At 39.2% G+C, this 20,734-nt stretch overlaps 1 protein-coding gene across 4 annotated transcripts in view; it reads left to right on the forward strand.

Moving 5' to 3' along the window:
* Positions 1-20,734, forward strand: part of MON2 (MON2 homolog, regulator of endosome-to-Golgi trafficking) — a 63,911-nt gene that overhangs the window by 28,485 nt on the left and 14,692 nt on the right. For all 4 annotated transcript variants that reach the window (XM_056847633.1, XM_056847634.1, XM_056847635.1 and 1 more), the window contains exons 9-24: positions 242-366; positions 692-831; positions 2,546-2,699; positions 4,230-4,465; positions 5,525-5,606; positions 6,282-6,463; positions 9,165-9,277; positions 12,208-12,312; positions 13,025-13,105; positions 13,195-13,268; positions 13,354-13,444; positions 13,950-14,051; positions 15,460-15,570; positions 17,045-17,220; positions 17,973-18,135; positions 19,352-19,645. In XM_056847633.1, coding sequence (XP_056703611.1) covers positions 242-366; positions 692-831; positions 2,546-2,699; positions 4,230-4,465; positions 5,525-5,606; positions 6,282-6,463; positions 9,165-9,277; positions 12,208-12,312; positions 13,025-13,105; positions 13,195-13,268; positions 13,354-13,444; positions 13,950-14,051; positions 15,460-15,570; positions 17,045-17,220; positions 17,973-18,135; positions 19,352-19,645 — 2,229 coding nt within the window. The remainder of the gene's footprint in view (positions 1-241; positions 367-691; positions 832-2,545; positions 2,700-4,229; positions 4,466-5,524; positions 5,607-6,281; positions 6,464-9,164; positions 9,278-12,207; positions 12,313-13,024; positions 13,106-13,194; positions 13,269-13,353; positions 13,445-13,949; positions 14,052-15,459; positions 15,571-17,044; positions 17,221-17,972; positions 18,136-19,351; positions 19,646-20,734) is intronic.

Here is a 20,734-nt window from a genome sequence, read left to right on the forward strand (position 1 = left end):
CCAAGGACCTGGCAGCACTACTGTCCCTCTTGTTTTTCTGAAATTCAAGAGTTACGCTGTCATAGAACATTCTAGGGCTGTATTATTATTAGATAGAACTTGTTCCAAAATTGTGCTGAGCAATCATTAAATATTCGTGTAATGGCTTTAGCAGAGAGATAATCATTGGATAGTGTGTTAAATAGGTGGATTAGAGAAGGGGATGCCTTCTTTGAATTTTAGTTATTATTTTTTTATTTAGGTAACTGAATGTGAGATCTTTCTGTCATTGCTTGTGAAATTTCTGGATGCAGACAAACCTCAGTGGCTAAGAGCTGTTGCAGTAGAATCAATCCACAGACTTTGCGTGCAACCTCAGCTGTTAAGGTACTGGAAATTCAATATTTCATTTGCCGAAAGAAGAAAAAGTTGACATAAAAATTTTGGTACAGTAAAATGTATAGGCTTCCTTTTGAATGTGCTTATGTGAAGGATTATGTAACACTAATTTTAATATCCTAAAGTCTGCTGTACTCTTGAATATACAAGTTGAGCTGTAGAATATGAAGTCTTTGTATGCCTACTACATAATATTCTCCATCAGTGTAGGGAAGCCTTCATGAACGTGGGGCTACAAAAGTTGTTGATTAATTGACAAGGATTTTCAGAGCAAAAAAAATCACGTATTTTGCTATGTTTAACTTTTTACCAGGTCCTTCTGTCAATCCTATGATATGAAGCAGCACTCCACCAAGGTATTCCGTGACATTGTGAATGCTTTGGGGTCATTTATTCAATCGCTGTTTCTTGTACCAAACACAGGAAATGCATCTACTATAGCAAACCAAACAGGTGAACACATATTTGCTCTTTTCATGTCACTTGCTAATGAATTCTTCTTAGAAACCATTCCTGTTTTATTAGATAGGAGATTTGAATATATTTTAATACAGGGACTTCCTACTAGCCTCAGCCAGCGATGGATCACAGAGACAGTTGGTGTAGAAGGAAGGGTGGCTGTCTCACAACTTTGCTTCCCCATCCCCGGCTTCCTTGTGCACATCAGCCTAGGTTTGTTGGGAGGGGAGGGGAAGTGGCCATGTATCAGGCCTCTGTGGCACTCACTAGATGCTTTGTTAGCCAGAGGCCCAATTTTGAGTGCTTTTACCTGATGCTGGGGACTCAGGTCAGAACAGTGATTCTGTTGATGTGCCACCCTCCCACTGCCCAACAGTCTCTCAGCCTGAGCTGACAGAGGCAGTCTCAGACTTGGAGTTGAGGATCACAAGCTTTGTCCTTGGGCACTTAAATATTCATGCCAAGGCTGTTTTGGTAACGGGGGAATTTTCCACTCCTTCCTTGTCATGGACCTATTATTATCCAGTGAGATTTAGACTAATGGACACTCTGAACCTCCACAAGTATTGTGACAGTCAGTCACAATGACTCAGGGACAGGAAGGTGGCAGTTTCTAGAGTTAGTAAAACACTTCAATGCTGAAAGTTTCCTAAGCTTGTGACAGTGTCAGACAGAGAAAATCAACATCTACCTTTCTGTAAACCGTGTCTTTTTGCCAAGAGGTGCCAAGGAATAAGGGCCTCCTAACAAAATGACCTGGATGGCCTGGATGACCTGACCTGGATGGCCCAGGCTAGCCTGATCTCGTCAGATCTCAGAAGCTAAGCAGGGTCAGCCCTGGTTAGTATTTGGATGGGAGACCACCAATGAATACCAGGGTTGCTGTTCAGAGGAAGGCACTGGCAAACCACCTCTGTTAGTCTCTTGCCATGAAAACCCCAAAAGGGGTCGCCATAAGTCAGCTGCGATTTGACGGCACTTTATACACACACAACAAAATGGATCAGTTTGACCCAGTAAGGCAACAAACCTCCTAAGTACATTTTCCTAGGATTAGCTTATTGAATAAAATGGGACTTAGTTCTGAGTAGACCTGCTTAGGAGTGCTACCTCCAAATGGCAGTCAGTGAAAGCTAGATTCCCCTCCACTACAGGGGCAAGCTTTCAAATGAGCTGACTTGGGCCCAGTCCAGGCTGAGCCCAAATTACCTTGTTACAGAAGACCTCATTCAAGACAGGAGAATCTTGGCCAGCACTAGCCTCAACTATTTTTGCAAACTTTGTCTTGCTTTTCTCATTTGCCTGCTTTTTCTCTTAGAAAAAGGCTTTTCCCTTTGATAGTCCTGAAAAAGAGTAGCAAATGTTTGCCATGTGAAGAAATACCATACAAGCATCTGGTTTTTAATTTTTTTTTTGCAAAACCTGACTTTCTGCACAGGCAGCATATGGGGCTGTTGGGGGTTTTGTTAGCTGGTGGTGGTTTTACATTCTTGAGCTCTTATTGTTTTAGATGTTTGCTGTAGGTGGAATGTTAACAAGTCTTCTTTTGACTGAGCAGCTATGTAATGACATGGGTTTGCTAGCAGGGGGACATTCAAAATAGTTGGGGAAAAATGGCTTCCTTGGCCTTCCTTAATATGTGTGGTGTATTACAATGTAAAGTGGGGGGTATTTTCTTGTTCATCTTGTTTCTTAATTTTCTGTACAGGAGGCAGTGTGCCTGGGGGTACAGCCTCAACACAGACAAATCCAGGAATGCTAGGAATGGGTGGAGGTGTCACTGTGTTGCCTGCTTTTGAATACAGAGGTACCTGGATACCAATCCTCAGTGTATCAGCACAGGGCAGTGCGAAAGCTACTTAGTAAGTAAACTGTTATCTTTAATGTACAAGTTTATTTCATTCTTAGCAATTATTTTTAAAAGTTTGGGACAGATCATAACAGCAATAACAGTTATAATTAATACTGTTCCTTGCGTCTTTTACAAAAGAAACCCCCGAAGTGGTTGACCTAACAAAACAGAATCAAGCTCAAAAATCTATTAAAAATTTTCCCATTGTAGCAGCATGTACACCAACTGCTATAATATTAAGTCAATAAAATATAAAGTAGGAAGTATGACTGTTGTTATGGATACCTTAGGCAGACGGTGGTAAGAAGCAGGTTGCTGGAATAATTCCAGGGCAGCTACTTCGGAAGCTGGCTGGGAGAGCATGAAGCAATCACTACCAGAATGAACAGTTTGACTGGCTCTTTATATCTCTGGTTGTTGGCAGAAATTATTATATCTTTCCTGCTAGAGCTGGTTCTTTTCCTGACTGACCAGAAATTTGAGTTAAAGTTTAAACTGGTGTCCTTTTTTATTGGATGCATATTTATTTACTTCAACCTCATCTGTCCTGTCCAGATATTGGAGTGGGATAAAATGTGTAGATGTTGCTAAGCTTTCCTTAGCTGTGTGCTTAGGATTTTAAATTTAGTGTAATTAAGAACAGGAGAACTATGATTATAATTTTTTTCAAGAAACTTGACACATGCATGTTGTAGTATAGATCCTGTATTTGTCTAGATACAATGGCTAAATGATTAAGTGAATGCTCATCTTATAGTCACAATGGGTAGTCCGTCTGTAGCAATAGAAAAGAGCAAGAGTCATAGAATAGAATCATAGATTTGGAAGGGACCACCAGGGTCATCTAGTCCAATCCCCTATGCAATGCAGGAAATTCACAACTACCTCCACCCCCCAACCCCAGTAACCCCTACTCCACGTCCAGAAGATGGCCAAAAAAAAAAAAAAACAACCCTCCAGGATCCCTGGCCAATCTGGCCTGGAGGAAAATTGCTTCCTGACCCCAAAGTGGTGATCAGCACTACCCTGGACATGCAAGAAAGAGCCACGAGAGCCAAACACTAATGCAAACCTTCCTGCCATTTCTCTCATGATCTGCCTAAGTCCAGTAGCACCTTAAAGACTAACAAAATTTCTGGCAAGGTATGAGCTTTCATGAGTCACAGCTCACTTCTTCAGATACAGCTAGAATCTTACAGTTGGGGTTGGACATCAGGGAAGCAATTTCTTAGTCATTGGAGAATCTAGAACAATGACACTGATTTATTTGACTTGAAATCTCCATTATTTTCATTCCTGCCATTTGAGGAATAATAAGGTGCACGTTACAACTTAAGTAACATTTTGGCTAAAGTTGGGTAGCTTGTTAATTGAAGTTGCACTGTAATGACATCTGTGCTCCCTGTTAAAGATTAATTTATATTATGGTCTTTTGTAGCATAGTTAATAAATAAATCAAGTGCATTTCAATAAGTTAGGTAACGAGAATAACTTCTGGTTTTATTCATGTATTTATTTTTGTTGTTTTTCATTTTTGTAGTTTAGAAATGCTAGACAAAGTGGAGCCACCTACAATTCCTGAAGGGTACGCCATGTCAGTATCATTCCACTGTTTACTAGATCTTGTCCGTGGTATCACTAATATGATTGAAGAAGAATTAGGACAAGTTGAAACGGACAGTGAGATAGCAACACCTGATGCTCAGTCTTCACCCACACAGTCTTCAGATCTGCAAGATTTGCATTCAGCATCTGACCAAACTGACAAAGAAACAGGTATATGACGTTGCTTGAAGAACAGGGGGGAAATTTGTCATGATTTTTAGATACTTCTAGATATGGCTGAAATTTCTGTTTAAAATTACTTTGGAAGGCATTGTTTGGGTTGTTCTGTAACACAACCCAAAGTGACCCTATGAGATTGTCTAGGAAGTTTTACTCACTAGCACTTTAGAGGCCCAGTTCATCATCCTTATACTGCTCTATCACATTTTTGTTCTGTCCTTCCTCCAAGCAGCTCATAGCAGTGTGCACAAACACACACGGTTTTATTCTGGAACACACTGAGCCATTCTGGCCCAAGGTCACCCCATAGAGAAATCCCTATGGGGTGACTTTGGGCCAGTTATGCCTCGGCATGTCCCAGGATAAAAGGGGGGGTGCTAATCTGACATTCTAACCACTACATTGCAGTGCTTACTCTCAAGTGACTAGGGGTGATGGCATAAACAGCCTCAGAGGAAGAGGGAGGAATCGACTGGCCCTTTTTTGAAGGTCAGGAAGTTGTAGAGCTGCCACCACTTGAAATCTTCCAGCAACTAGCTCACCTGTGAGCATGAGCCAGAAAAATACATTAATGAGTTCAATCTGAGGGAGTGGTATGCAGTCCTACAGTCATCGTAGTTACATTGGTTATACAATTGAAACAGATTTCACTCTGTTTTCCAATGCAAAGGATTTCACTGGCAAGAGAGGCCACTCTGTATGCATAAGTAATAATAGCCAATAGCAGTTTTCAGCTGAACACCGGAAGTTCAGTTTTGTGTAATGTTGGTCTTTTCCTGTTTTTATGAGCAACTCTAAACATTGTTCCAGGCCCCTACCCACTACTACCTTAAGCAAACAACTGAAATTGAGATTATTATTTTGGGGGCTGAATTCAAGTTTTCTAGGGTTTATTAATCTGTGAACATTCCTAAATTTCAAAAGGGGAACCAATGTAATATGTTCTGGTCTGTAAAATAACACCAAAAGAAAAACCACATTAAAAAAGAAATATGTAATATTCCAATTGCTAAATATTGTTTACTAGCACTATATATTTGTTTCTCCAAGTTAGCAGAGCTGTTTGGGAAGAAATGGTAAATGCCTGCTGGTGTGGCCTTCTTGCTGCTCTTTCTTTACTACTGGATGCAAGGTATACATTTATTCTTTTGCTTGATGTTTTAGAGACTGTGTTCTCATTCTTGGTATAACATATTTTGGAATATATAAAAGTAAATGCATTTTAAACTGGGCTTACAGTGTTCCCAAGATCCAGAGAATTCAGGGGAGCCATACATGATAGCGCAAACTGATCTAAATGATTGGCCACCACTCAGGAGTAATTTTACTAGCTACTAAAAATGTTAATAGAAGCCTTTTTTCTATCTAGACAGAATTATTTTGTTATATTTAATGAGCTCTAAACATTGTTAAAATTGTAAATATTTTTACAAAGAGCAGAATTATTATAAATATAATTATGTTTGCAGACTATAATGAATGACAGTACAGCTTTTGTTGTTGCTTTAGTTATATTTTGTGAAAAACCTTGTTATGTACAACATTTGCATACTTCGTTTCAACACAATTTACTTCATTAAACCTGTTTGTGTGATAACAGAAACATTTTGGAAAATAAATATTTGTTTGTCTTTGAAGCAGTTGCGTCTAAAGTGTTTAGTAAAACCAGTGTTGTGTTTGTTTGTTTTAAAGTTGTGGTTAGTTATGTTTGCTTAATATTTACAGTATTATAGAGAGAGTTCCTGGCTTTCATAGTTTTCTTCTTCCTAATATGTGTCAATTACACTAATTCTTGGTACTATTTCAGCACTGATGAAGCTGCCACAGAAAATATTCTAAAAGCAGAACTGATCATGGCTGCACTGTGTGGAAAACTGGGCCTTGTAACTTCAAGAGATGCCTTTATTACTGCCATTTGCAAAGGCTCCCTGCCTCCCCACTATGCCCTCACTGTACTTAACACTACCACCGCTGCTCTTTCCAGTAAAAGTAAGGAAAGTCTTATTTTTACTCTTCAAAATGCAAACATGCCCATTATCAATAGATAGCAATAAGGATGATAGAACATGTTCCTTTTCCAGACTTGAATGTGACATGTGGGGCTTGGCAGCATGGTAGACAAAGTTAACATTTTTTCCCTGTTATTAAGGTAGGCAAGCCCTGACCTGGATAGCCCAGGATAGCCTGATCTCGTCCGATCTCGAAAGCTAAGTAGCGTCGAGTATTTGGATGGGAGACCTCCAAGGAATACCAGGGTCATGACATGGAGGCAGACAATGTCAAACCTCTGAACGACTCTTGCCTTGAAAACCCCAACACGGGTCGCCATAAATCAGATGTGACTTCATGGCAAATTTTTAAAAAGTATAGGCATTCCCCATCTCATCACCAGAGCAGTACAATAGGACCAACCTCCAAGAAAAGAAAAGCTTCTCCATACTTGGGGAATTTCCCCCTCCCCCCCACCCCAGTAGGCAGAAGAAATGCAGGGTATAAATGAAGTTAGTAAATAAAATGAACAAGAGAGATTCCTCTGTGCTGCTCCTGAGAAAGGAGAGCTGCAGGGGAATCCCTTGGACCTTGCGCCATGCCTGAAGAAAACTCACGAAGTATAAAGTATAAATCTTGCTTTACAAGGTTCCGTTCCCTCAAGATCAGCACAAGATTTAGGAAGCCATCTACTCTTTTTACTCTTCAGTTTTCTTCCCGATAAAAGCTACTTGCTGACAGAATGAGGGCTTGAGCCTAAACACCGCTTTTTCACTGTTTGGATGCCATGTCAGTATGAAGACGGTACACATGCACATTCTCCCGCTGGGGGAGGGGATGTTAGTGGGATGTAATTCTCCCCAGCAGAGATACAAAGGAGCTTACACTGTTGTCCTTTCCTTCATTTTATCCTTAAGGGAAACCCTGTGAGATTCAGGTTCCCCTAAGGAAAGCAATCCATATAGACGCAAGGAGTGAGATCTAGCAACTCCTCCTCAGTCTTTGCAAAAGAGGCATCTTATGATTACTTTCCTTAAGGTTTAGGGGAAGCAATCCCCAGAAATCCTCAGCGATATGGAAGGGAGGAACCCTCCCCTATCTTGGCAATAAAGAGAGGGGAATTTAATCTGCCTTCATATTTCACTGTGGTTCAGTTTCCTTAAGGGAAACTAGTAAGTGAAATCTACCATTACCCCTTTCTTGGTAAGAAAGGGGAATATTGGATAGGGCTCAGCATATTGCAGTGGTTTTCCATTAAAATAGTTTAAAATATTGGGCAATTTTGCTGAACACCTGTTTCATGCATTTTGGAAGCTGCTTACTGTTTGTCCAAACTCACTGATGCAGCCCTGAAGTGCTGCTGATAGATAACAGATAAGGTGCAAGTTTTTTACCTACCCTCCAACCAAAAGATTATAGCACAGTTTTCCTATAGGTTGAACTTCTAAGCTTCAAAGCACTGTACATAATTTTGTTGAAGATTCCTACTTGTTCTCTGAGCCAGCCATTACAGCAGCAAAATTGGGCCATCTGCAGTCAAAAAGGAAATTTCTGCATACCTAGGTATGCAGAAAAAATGACTCTCCTGCCATTACCTCAAAATGGAGGGCCACCCAAAAACTAGACAGCATGTGTGGTGCTTTTGTGCTGCTGTGAAATCTTGAAAGCATGAGAACAAAATACAGGGTGCAACCCCTTACTCTTGAACACATGAAGCTGCCTTAAACTGAATCAAACCATCAATCCATAAAGGTCATTATTGTCTACTCAGACTGGCAGTGGCTCTCTAGTGGAGGTCGTTCAAATCACCTACCACCTGATCCTTTTAACTGGAGTTGCTTGGGATTGAACCTGAGACTTTCTGTATGTCAAGTAGATGTTCTACTACTGAGCCACAGTCTCACCCATTCTTCTTGGTGGCTAAGGGGAGAGAGAGAAAGAGAGAGAGTCTGATGGGAAGCAAATGGACAAACATGGGAGGATATTGCAAGATAGAGAAATATTGCTCTCCCTCAGCCAAGTGTACCAGAGCCGAGATGGATTGGGGGAAGATGGCTTCTGTGTTCTCCCTGTTGGGTTGCTCTTCCTGGGCTCTGTCTCCTCTTGGATGGACAGATGGCACAGCCCTGCACCTTGACTCATCATGGGAATATTGGCTTTTGTAGTTGCTTCTCTTACTGCCTCAGGCTGTAGTCTTATAATGCTGACTGGCTGGTTTCCCAGCAGGAGACATATGGATAGAAATGCAGTAGAAGGGCAGAGGATTGTATAGCTTGCTATACAATTGCCATTTTACTAAAATGTTTTCTTTCTTTCCCTGGTAGCATTAATGTTCTCAGGGTCATTACTGTAGTGTCTGGTTTTTAAAAAAAATTATATTGGTGAAATCTTTTTGAAGCTGGCTCTGCTGATATTAAGAAAGCAACTTGTTGGCCATGTAGAAATATGTAATTTCTTAAATGTCACTACTATTACCATTCCTAAAAAGCAGTTCAATATCAGTACATAAGAACATAAGAAAGGCCCTGCTGGATCAGACCAAGGCCCATCAAGTCCACCAGTCTGTTCACACAGTGGCCAACCAAGTGTGGCCAACCAGTAACTTAAACAAGAAAGTATAGGGAGTATGCACAGTAATAATATTTTTAGTGGCATATTTATGCTGGTTTTAAAATACACATTTTCTTCTTTTCTTCTCCAGCATATTCCATCCAGGGGCAGAATGTCCAGATGATCAGTCCATCGAGTGAGTCCCACCAGCAAGTTGTAGCAGTAGGACAGCCACTCGCTCTCCAGCCACAAGGAACAGTAATGGTAAAATATAATTTTTGAATATCCTTTTCCTATTTGACTGTGTGCTTAAGTGTTATTTTTCTCCTCCGTTCATTCCCCCATCCTCCCCAAGTTAAGCCGTGACTATCTTGGTAAACGGGCAGGTGCTTCCATAGACTGGAAAGCCATCTCAATCCTTGATACCAAAGCTAGTTGTTAATAATTTATAAAACACTTCTCCATGGTGCAAAATATTTGGCAATCATCATCACACCCGGTCATTCGCAGACAGATGGCCATCTAACCTCTTCTTAAAAACTCCAGGGAAGGAGAGCTTACCACCTCCCGAGGAAGCCCGTTCCACTGAGGAACCGCTCTAACTGTTAGAAAATTCTTCTAATGTTCCTGAGAGAGGAGTTAGTGATAGACCATGAGAACCATTTTTATCCCTTTTTCCTTCTGGTAACAAAAAGTAATGCTTAAAGGATATGGAAGGTGTATTAAAGTGAAGTATATAATCATATCCCAAGTCAGACTGTTGGTCCATGGAGCTCAGTGTTGTCTAACCCAACTTGCAACACTTTCTCAACACCCACTACATGAGGTCTTTTTGAATGACTTCCTAGGTAGAAATGGAAAGCTGTTCCAGGTCTTGAAATATAGTCATTTTCAGTTTTGGCTCCAAGTGTGGATTTTCATTTGTTTCTGGTGGGGATGATGTCACCGGGGAGGAGCTAAACCACCTGCTTTAGACAACTAGCACTACTCCTGTCTGCATAGCACCATCTGAGGTTGTGTTACATGGTTGTGTTACATAGTATGTTGCCTAATGTTGGAACTTGCTTTCTATAGAAAACCATTACGGGCATGATTTGTGAACTTAAGACTTGCCTTTTGTGTTGTCTGCTACTTCTCCTCTTTATACCATATTTCTTTCGAGCTGCCTCACTCATGTTTCCCCTCTCAGTTTTCCCTTTTCATCAATCTGCTAAGAGGAACAGCCACCCAGCAGAAGCAAAATTCTTCCCTTCCTCTCCCTTCAGCTTCCTGCATGCAAAGAAAGGGGAGCGCATCTACTCACCCAGTCCTTCAGGTACCCTGCCAGAAGGAAGGTAGTCATTACAGATAAGGAATTGGCCTCTAGAATGGCAATCTGAGTCCCTGCCTGAGGGCTTTTATTGCTGGCAGAGTGTGGGAAAGTGCAAGGCTTGCTGCCTTTGCAATAGATTACTGTTCTGACTTATTACTACTCGGAACAGAAGGAAAGGTCTTACATCAGATACATGCTTAGGAGCCTTGTGGAAGGTTTCCTTTGTATTCATTGGACAGAGTACATACATGCCTGTTTCACATGAGAATAGTTTTGCTACTTCTGTTTACTGCCTTTAAGAGTTCTTTGAGGTTAGTAACTGGCTCCCTGCTTTTTCCTATTTGCTCCTTCAGGCGAAGCTTTACCTTGGTGGTGGTATTATTTTTCCTTATTGAAAAAGCCCTATTAATTGTGTGCTGGGTCACTGTCCCTGCTTTCCCCTTTTTTCTTCTCTTGGAACATATTCTGCTGCTCTGCCTTGTGTTTTTCTTCTCTGTTATAATGGTTTTGCTGGTGAAGGAGGTGATTATTGTATACTGGTGTCTTGCGTATTGGTGTTATGATCTTTAAGTCTGCATTGCGTGCTTTGCATTTGTGTATTATCATTTCCTGCTATCATTCCATTCTGCTGCATATGTTACTGTGAAGGGGTTGTTCACTACCAGATACTGATAACTTTTGCATCTAGACAATATCTAGCAAAGGTTTTAAAAGGAACCCCAATTCCATGCTGTCCTTTAAGTTTAATGGCATAATTTAGATTCATCTTTATTCTCTAACAAAAAGAACAAGATTGCTCCTGCTGTCCACAGTATTTGAAAGTTACTTTTCTAATTTTTGGTGTAATGTAGCTAGGTACAGTGAAACAAACAAAAATTGGCCTTTGAGGCAGAAACAATGAATTTAGGGAATGATGGATTATAGTTAAAATAGTTCTAATTTACTGGATATAATACATATAGGTATTTGGTACTGCCAGAATTTAAGATTTCTACTATAGCTTCCATTTAAAGAGATTTTTTTCCTTTTAATATTCTGTATATAGAGGAATCTACCCGTCTAAAAGCTCCTTTCAAGAAGTTCCATATTTCAGACACTCAGTTATGCTGAAAAGCATAACATTGATTATCAAATGCAATGTGAATTTTGATTATTTGATAGAACATTTGCTCAAAGCCAGGAATAGTAGATCCATTGAAGTCAATGGGGCCATATTTGGGAAAGACAACGAGTAATTTACTAGATATACTGTTTTCTCAAAAGAAGGATCTCTGTTAGACCCAAATTTTAAATCATTCCTGTTTTTCTGGCGCAAAGGAGCAGTGTCTGGTCCATTCGTGACGAAAGGTGCAGACATTTGTCCTCCAGTAAAGCACACAGTACTGTGGTAGGGCATGGGGAGTGGGGAGGTCAGCTATTTATCAGGAAGGAAATCTCCCTTCACTTTTGGTCCCCTTCTTACTTGATCAGTAGTTTCATTATTATATCGTAGGGAAAATGGACTATCCTTAATATTGCTGTACTGCTCTTTGGAAAGTAATTCTTCTGATTTGAAATTACAGGATTCAGTTGAATGATTGAAAGATACCCCATATAAATGGGCAAGAGTCCAGTAGCACCTTAAAGACTAACAAAAATATTTTCTGGTAGGGTATGAACTTTCGTGAGCCTCAGCTCACTTCTTCAGATACAGCTAGAGCCTCAGCTCACTTCTTCAGATACCTCATATAAAAGTAATTTTCATCTTAGGATGAATGAATTAATGGGCTGCAGATTTTTTTTCTGCAGCTCTGTTTGCTATTAATGTGCTTGAAGTTTATGCATTGTATTAGATGTTACTTTCCCTACTTCAGAAGTACTCATTGTTGAAATGCTCTCTCAGCTCACATCTAAGAATATACAGTGCATGAGGACGTTACTTAGCTTGGCTCACTGTCACGGAGCTGTTCTTGGTACATCATGGCAACTTGTCTTGGCAACTCTTCAGGTGAGTAATAGTTATTAGTATTAGTATTATTAGTTACAGAATTAATATCCTGCCTTTCTGCCCTCACAGTGGCCAGCAAGATGGCTAACAATGTAAAACATACATGATGAAATCACATTTTAAAATCATTAAATTCAACCACCCAACACCACCATTAAATCAAATTAAAAACAAATTTAAAATAAGTACAAAGACATAAAAACAGCAATTAAAACATTCGTCAGGAAGGAGGGTTTGCTGAGGGAATGCCAAAGGAAACAAAAAAAGTCTTCACCCATTGGCCGAAGATGGCAACAGAAGGGAACATATGAATCCCCCTGGGGAGAGAATGCCACAGTTTTAGTTAAACTTGTATGCGTAGGTATCTCTGTTTCAACATAGTAATGAAATTCATCCCCCGGTATGAGTCTACTTTATTGTTTTCTCAGATGAAATTAAATAACATAAGTTTTTAAGGCCTTGAGCACAAACTTGGCCAGCACTATGTCTAAATCGTTGGCTTCAGTTTAGCCTGTTGTAGCTAAGTGAATTGTACCATAACCACTGTAGATGTTACAAAGGGCCCTGGTTTGTTGGGCTTAAAATTCTAAATATATTATGTTACTATATTGTGTGTGTGTGTGTGTGTGTGTGTGTGTGTGTGTGTGTGTGTGTAACGGGCGTGTCTCAGGGTCAGAAAAAAATATAAACAACCTTGTATTTTGTATTTCAGCATCTTGTATGGATTCTGGGTTTAAAACCTGGTGTTGGAGGTGCTTTAAAGCCTGGAAGAGCTGTTGAAGGACCTAGTACAGTAAGAACATTTGTTTACTATAAACAGAATGATTACATTATATAGTGTGTTTTTAAATTTACTTTACAGAATAAATTTGTCTTCCTTAGGTTCTAACAACAGCTGTTATGACTGATTTACCAGTTATCTCCAACATACTTTCCAGACTATTTGAAAGCTCACAGTAAGAACAAATATCATTTGAACTTAATATTTATTTCTAATATTCCATGGTAATAGTTTTAAAAACTGATTTCCCTCCCCCCCAGGTACCTAGATGATGTTTCATTACATCATTTAATAAATGCACTGTGCTCCTTATCTCTGGAAGCCATGGATATGGCCTATGGAAATAATAAGGTATAGAATACTTTGCCTAGCTTTTCATACATAATCTATTTTTGGAACACCTGTCTTTTCATTTTTAACTTCTTCACAATCCAATCATAAGAGATGTCATGCCAGTGACAATTAAAATGAATGGTATTGTTGTTTGTCCCGGTGTAGTAAAGTAACATAAAATATAATGATATGTGAATTTCACAGGAAGGTACAATAATGCACCATCTTTAAGGTTGGAGATTAAATGTACTGTTTTAAAATCTGGTGCAAATGCACATAGAAATGTTGACATAAAAACCTAACTACTTTGTCATAAATGTACTGTTTAAGGGTAGACAAGAAGAAAAATACAAAAAGCACACAATAGTGGATTGAAATGTCATGCTTTGATTTGAACAGATGGAGGGGAGGTAGAATATTGGAATGCTTGGCTAAAGTAATTAGTCTAAAGGATCAGTAACAGAAAAATATAGCATACAAGCTACTGATTAAAGTGACACTGAGAAATTCTGTTTGTGCTTAGGAGCCATCACTATTTGCTGTTGCTAAGTTGCTGGAAACGGGGCTAGTTAACATGCATAGGATTGAAATTTTGTGGAGACCCCTTACTGGTCATCTCTTAGAGGTAATTGGTCTTTTTATAACAGTTGTACTGGCCTTTCTATGTTAAAACTGCTATATTTTACTCCTTTTAATACATCAATACATACAAATATTCTGAAAGCTACTTATAATATGAAGCATTCACATAATTGATAATTATTGTGTGGGAAGTTGCAGTTCTTCTCTCCTACATGTTTATGATCAAGCCTGTTGCTTGCCTGAATTGTTACATTGCAAGCTAAAATGTCAGTAATTTATATGTATTTCCAGTATGTTTAAAGCTTGTTATTTTAAAACTTGTTACTACAAACTGTTATTAAGGAATAAATGTATATTTAAAACAGAAAAGTCTTTCACTGGCTAAAACAGATAGATGTACTGATGAATGTAAAATAAGTTTTTCTGAAGATTCTCAGAAGTTTCAAGTTTGAACTGCAAATAAGATGTTTCAGGGACACAATGTTGGCTTTAAATTCAGGAATTAAAAGAAATTCCTTCATATTTAATAGAATTGATACAACTTAAAAGTGGTTTAGGTTTAGAGGCCTGACTAGTTATTAAGTCTAAACATTTACTTTACAATATCTCAGAAGGCTGCAATTCTCAGTATACTTACTTGGGAATAAGTCCCATTGAACTTGATGTGGCTGCTTCTGATACAGCATGTGCATCTAGAGATGTTCAATCTATGCATCAAAGCTGCTTATTCTACACGCTTTAAGTGATGGTATATTAGTGCTTACTGCTTCATCTGTCCTGGTTTTCATAATTTCAATTCTTCCTTTTCCCTTACTGCTTCCTCTCTTTTTTAATTCAGAAGGTAAGCTTGTCCTGCAAGTTTGTCTTCCTCATTACTATTTGACTGTGTCCTAAATCATTTCATTTTGCTGTTTGACACCCATAGACTGTGTTGTAAAACTTAATATGAAGTAAGGCTGAGAGAGAAAGAGATGGGTGTTGCCATATGCTGAGTGTTTGATTAGATATGTTCAGTAAATCTCCAACCACATCAGTGGGGATTGTTCAGAGAATATATGAAGAGAAATGGTACCATTTCTCTTCAAGCTGGTACCATTAAACCAATCACTTCGATTAGAAGGATCCTCTCCACTTTTGTATTTCTTATTTTTGAGGCAATATGAAATAAGAATTGTAAAGCAATTTGTGTGTTGAAAAGTACCATAGAAGTTACTGTGAATATAATAGTAAAGCTCAGTCATGCCATCAATCCATTTAGTATTGCCTTCTCTGACTGTCTGCTGCTTTCCTCAATTTTAGGCAAAGAATAACTGCTGTATGTAGTCACACAATTGGCTTGTGGCTATTAGTATTTTAAAAGACCCATAGAACCGAATGTCAGTAATTTAATGTGAAACAATTTTCATTCTAGCTTGAACGAGTCTTTAAAGGAGGCTTTATTGTATGTTTAGGTTTGCCAGCATCCAAATGTACGGATGAGGGAATGGGGAGCAGAGGCTTTAACTTCTCTCATTAAAGCAGGACTGAGTTTTAATCATGATCCTGCACTGTCTCAAAACCAGGTAAAACAACTTCTTTGGAAAATAATCATCTTAAAGTTCATTTACTTTATGTCAACTATGTAGGATGGAAGACTTCATGAACAAACAATACAACAAACCATGATTTGTTGTCATGGGAATGGGAAATCTAGGCCACGGTTTGGATTGCTATTTTTAAACTAAGGTTTGGTGGGGCAAGAACAAACCATAGTTGTGATTCAGACATGATGCAAGCCATACACAGGAGCCAAGAGTGGACTGGGAAGTGAAAATAGCCCTGGAGCAAACCCAGCTGAGTGGCCCCTGTGCTGCTACAAGCCAGCACTTCAGGGGCCACTGAGCTCAGTGGTGCCAACAACAGGCATGGGCTCACTCTTTGCCTGATCCCAAAAAATGGCAGCAGTGCAAGAGGAGACAATGTGTGAGCTGACACAGTGAATGGTCTGAGCCAAGTGGCCCCTGAGGCACTGGCAGAATTGATGGTGTAGTTGCCCACTGGGAAATATCCCTGTAAGTTAAATGGCCAGTTCACCCCTGGCAAGAGCATGTGTGAGTTCAGTGATCCCCTAGGCTCACTCCTATAACAAGAAAACAATATCGTTACATGTGAGACTTTCAGTCATTTGACTGGCATTAAGCTCTGGAACATGTGGTAGGGTGGAGTGTTACCACACCCATACATAGTACGTAAATATTTTTGATTAGTATATTATGGTTTGATAGCTAGAAAGAGACGGCCCACTGCTGACCAACCATTGTCAGCTCTCTGGAGAGCTGGTGCATACATGGGAGCCATTTTAAAATTGTTTGTGCAGTAAATCACAGCTCCTGTCTTCTAGATGCAGGGAAGTGCACTCGCTCCATTGCTGCGCATGTTTGATCAGCTTTTCTTTGTATAATAAAGTGATGGCTATGGTTATTGGGAGCTTCAAGTAGAGTAATTGCTCAGCTCTGAAACTGACTTAAGCATCATTCTAGGAGTCTGTTGTGGTAATGGCTTAATTTACACTTCTTCCTCTGTACCCTTGGAGAACTAGATCAGCTATCCTACTAGGGGTTGTTATTACTGTTATCCCTTTACTTTTCTGTCAGCTTTATCATAGCAATCACAGAACAGTGGTAATAGGAGATTAGGGACATTGTGATTAGGCATCCCATCTCTTAATCCCCTGTTGCTTTTGATTGCAGTTCTGCTATGCTGGCATGATAAAAAGGCTTCAGAGTTATAGAGCTGGTAATAGTGGTAGTATGAAGACCTGACCTAAATACATTGGGAGGAGAGTACTTAATAGTTGGCAGCATTTCTCAACCATATTCCAGCTGCGGGCTGCCATTAGAATTTTAGTTTGTCATCTTCTGTCCTTTCCCCTATGCTGGACAATTGTGTAATTTATTAGGTTCCCTCTTCCATAGTGAGTTTGTACAGGATCATATCTCGGATCAGGATGCTTTAGCCTCTGCTGCCTTGATGTGTTTTTTATGCTTTTGTTTCCAGAGACTTCAGTTACTGTTGCTAAACCCACTGAAAGAACTATCAAACATCAATCACCCAGATATTAGACTCAAGCAGCTGGAATGTGTATTACAGATTTTGCAAAGCCAGGGTGACAGTCTAGGGCCTGGCTGGCCCTTGGTGCTTGGAGTCATGGGAGCAATCAGAAATGATCAAGGGTGAGTTGTCGAAATTATGGTTAAAATCTTGCTAGTAAGCCTCATCACTGATCTCTGGACAACTTTGTGGGAGTGTTCTGTTTTGTTTTTATTAATGAAAAATGTAGCAATTTTTAAAAATTCAAGTTACATACTGATATTTTATTATTGCTCCTATTAAAAAAATATTGTTGCCCCTTTCCCAGGTTAACAGAAATTTTCTGTGACCCATACCATTTTAAATCTGCTGCCCTCTAGGATTCATCTTGCCTATCCTGTAAATTTCAAAACTGTCCATAAAGATTTTATTTTACTTCAGTTATTAAATATTAAGTGTTTTCTGTGGCTATAAGTTGAATAGATTCATTTTATAAATACATGGTTGTTGCATTTACTGAAAACAGCAAGGAAGCTGTTCTGTCTGTCTGTGTGTGTGTAAAGTGCCATCAAGTCTCAGCCGACTTATGGCGCCCCCATAGGGTTTTCTACAAGCAATTATTCTGTGGCTATTAACTATATACATCTGCCAGTTATCTACACAGGCCTTTTATTGGTGAGTTTCGTTGGTGACTTACATTGACATGGGTGAAAATGGGGATAAGTCCATGTAGTAAGCAAAAGAGCTTTCAACATACCTAGCACAGAACTTCGATGTAGTTTGGCTGCCATGTATTTTCCTTGGACGTAGGACTTGGACATAAATCTGTTTGGTATTATGATCATTCATAAACACTTTACAGAGTAAGAAACCAGATATTTTCATTTTTTGACAGAGAGTCTTTAATACGAACTGCATTCCAGTGCCTTCAGTTGGTTGTGACTGATTTTCTGCCTACAATGCCATGTACTTGCCTGCAGATTGTTGTGGATGTTGCTGGAAGTTTTGGGCTTCATAATCAAGAACTAAATATTAGTTTAACATCAATTGGTCTCTTGGTGAGTACTGAGTTTAATCACTATGATATTTTTACTCCCTAATGTTTGAAGTTCTTACTTTCTTACAATAAATCCTACCAGTAATTTGAAGTTGTTTGAGTATTCAGAGCATTTTTTGTAATAGAGAAAATCAGTCATTACTTCAGAATATATGGTGGTACAAAACGAAAGGAATCACAGAGTGAGTGAATGATAGCACATAACATAGAGCTAAGCCTTTTTTGGAAAAATGTGGCCTTAATTATAAAGAGAAAATTAAATGTTAGGTACCATTGAATTCAGTGTGATTTAACCAAGCTTAACTTTCTGTTGACTACACTTGTTAATTAAACTCCTGCTTCAAGACACCTATTCAAAATAAAATATTCTTAAGAATCTGAAAAGTACTGTTTAAACAATATTTTACACTGTTCAAAATGTAATTTCACTAAATTATGTATACATTTGGATCCATGTTGGGGCTGTGGCTCAATGGTAGAGCCTCTGCTTTGCATGCAGAAGGTCCCAAGTTTAATCCCCAGCATCTCCAGTTAAAGGGACTAGGCAAGTAGGTGATGTGAAAGACCTCTGCCTTCGACCCTAGAGAGCTGCTGCTGGTCTAAGTAGGCAATACTGACTTTGATGGACCAAGGGTCTGATTCAGCATAAGGCAGCTTCATGTGTTCCAATTGTAGCCCACATTTACTTGCAGATTTTGTGTTGTTGTTAATTGCTTGTTTAGGAAGAATAGGAATACACAGGAATGCTCTTGGTGGTCTTATGATCTGCAGCAAGAAGAACCATCTAATAAACAGGTGCAGGCAGCAGGCAGCTCAAAAAAGTGTTTGTTTATATAAGATTGTTGCTTTGTTACACTATAAGTGAAATATAATTAAAAAACTATAGCAGCATATCTGTCAAAAGCCAATCAAAAATTAAAACTTGGGATAAAAAATGGAACTGATTGTTGTACAATAAAAACTGCAGCAATCAAATACTCACTGTAAAGAAAACAACTCTGGTCTCCCTTAATACTTCTAAAAAAAAAAATCTTTCCTGAATAGAATTGTAAACCTTTTTGGTGGAAGAGCACAAGATAGAGCCTGACATACTGTGAGAGGTAGGTAGTTTGACAGAGTAGGTACTACAACATGAAAGCTGTTTTTACACTTTTTACACTTTAAAACCATTTACAGAAGGAGCTAGTATTTTTTTTTTTTTTTTTTTTTTTTTGTAGTGGAATATTTCAGACTACTTTTTCCAAAGAGGTGAAATCATTGAGAAGGAGCTGAACAAAGAGGAAGCCGTGCTACAGAAGCAAGCAGAAGAAAAGGGAGTTGCACTGAACCGCCCCTTCCATCCAGCGCCACCATTTGATTGCCTCTGGCTATGTCTGTATGCCAAGCTGGGGGAGCTCTGTGTAGATCCACGGCCTGCAGTTAGAAAAAGTGCCGGGCAGACATTGTTCTCTACAGTTGGTGCCCATGGGACCTTACTGCAACATTCAACTTGGCACACTGTAATATGGAAGGTACAAAACCAAAAGCCTATGTTATGAGGTTGTTCTAATAGTCGTGTATTATCCTTCTTTAAAATATGTTTTCCCATTTAAGTTATGCTAACTCCATATAAAATTTCCTGCAGTTATAATCAACCCTATTTTATGGTACACATAAATGTTACCGGTAAGTTGTTTGGCTTTTGTTATGGAATTCAGTGGTCTTCAACTCATGACGCATAACTGCAGCTACAACATGGGCCAGCTCTTAATTATTTGCCTTATATATGGTTCTGTCTCCTTTTCAACTCTTACATTGTTCACTTCCCCACCCCCCTCACCAGAGCCCACCTTTTTTCTTCTGTGTACCGCAGCACTGTCATGAAATTCTGCTTCTCCTGCATCCAAGCTAGGACAGAGGCTGTGTATTTTTTTAAAGGTGTACTTCAGCATTCTCTGCAAGGTCAGTGCAGATGCTGGAACACACCTCTGGGAAATCTTACTAAAGCTGATAGTAGAAGTATTATATAAATGGGGAAATGCACTGAAACAGTCTCTGTGATGTCACGGAATATACGTGGGTACATCTCTGAAATCTGCTTTAGTGAGTTCTTTCCTTTTGAATTTTGAAACTCAAATGACGCTCCTACTAACACAGAACCTTTTGATTGTGAAATTCAGATTGGGTACCTGAGGGTGGTATAGGCTGTCTCTAATGCAAATGACCGTCCTTATTGAGTATTCTTCCTTTTGATGCTTGGATTTGGTGCTGTTTCTTTGAGCATGATTTTCTAGAAATGGGATTAGTTATTGCTCTTACATGGGTTCACAGGCCTTCCAAATTTAGAAGACCGGGTCCTACCCAATTAAATCATATTTCTAGTAAGCAGTGAGAAAGTATGGAAACCATAACTGCCATCAGAGTTCTCTCACATATGCAGCAGTTCACGCTACTGCAAAGGCAAACTGTTTTTAAATTCTATAACAGTTTTCTTCTTTGGAAGTCAGAGTTTATTACACAGGAAAGTACAAAGAATAATGTTACTACTTGATACTGTTCTTATGCTGACGTGTTCTTTGCACTGCAACCAAATACCGTGTTTTTCTTTGAACTGGTTATCA

This window comes from Euleptes europaea, chromosome 3 (assembly GCF_029931775.1).
Source record: "Euleptes europaea isolate rEulEur1 chromosome 3, rEulEur1.hap1, whole genome shotgun sequence".
NCBI classification, from domain to species: Eukaryota; Metazoa; Chordata; class Lepidosauria; order Squamata; family Sphaerodactylidae; genus Euleptes; species Euleptes europaea.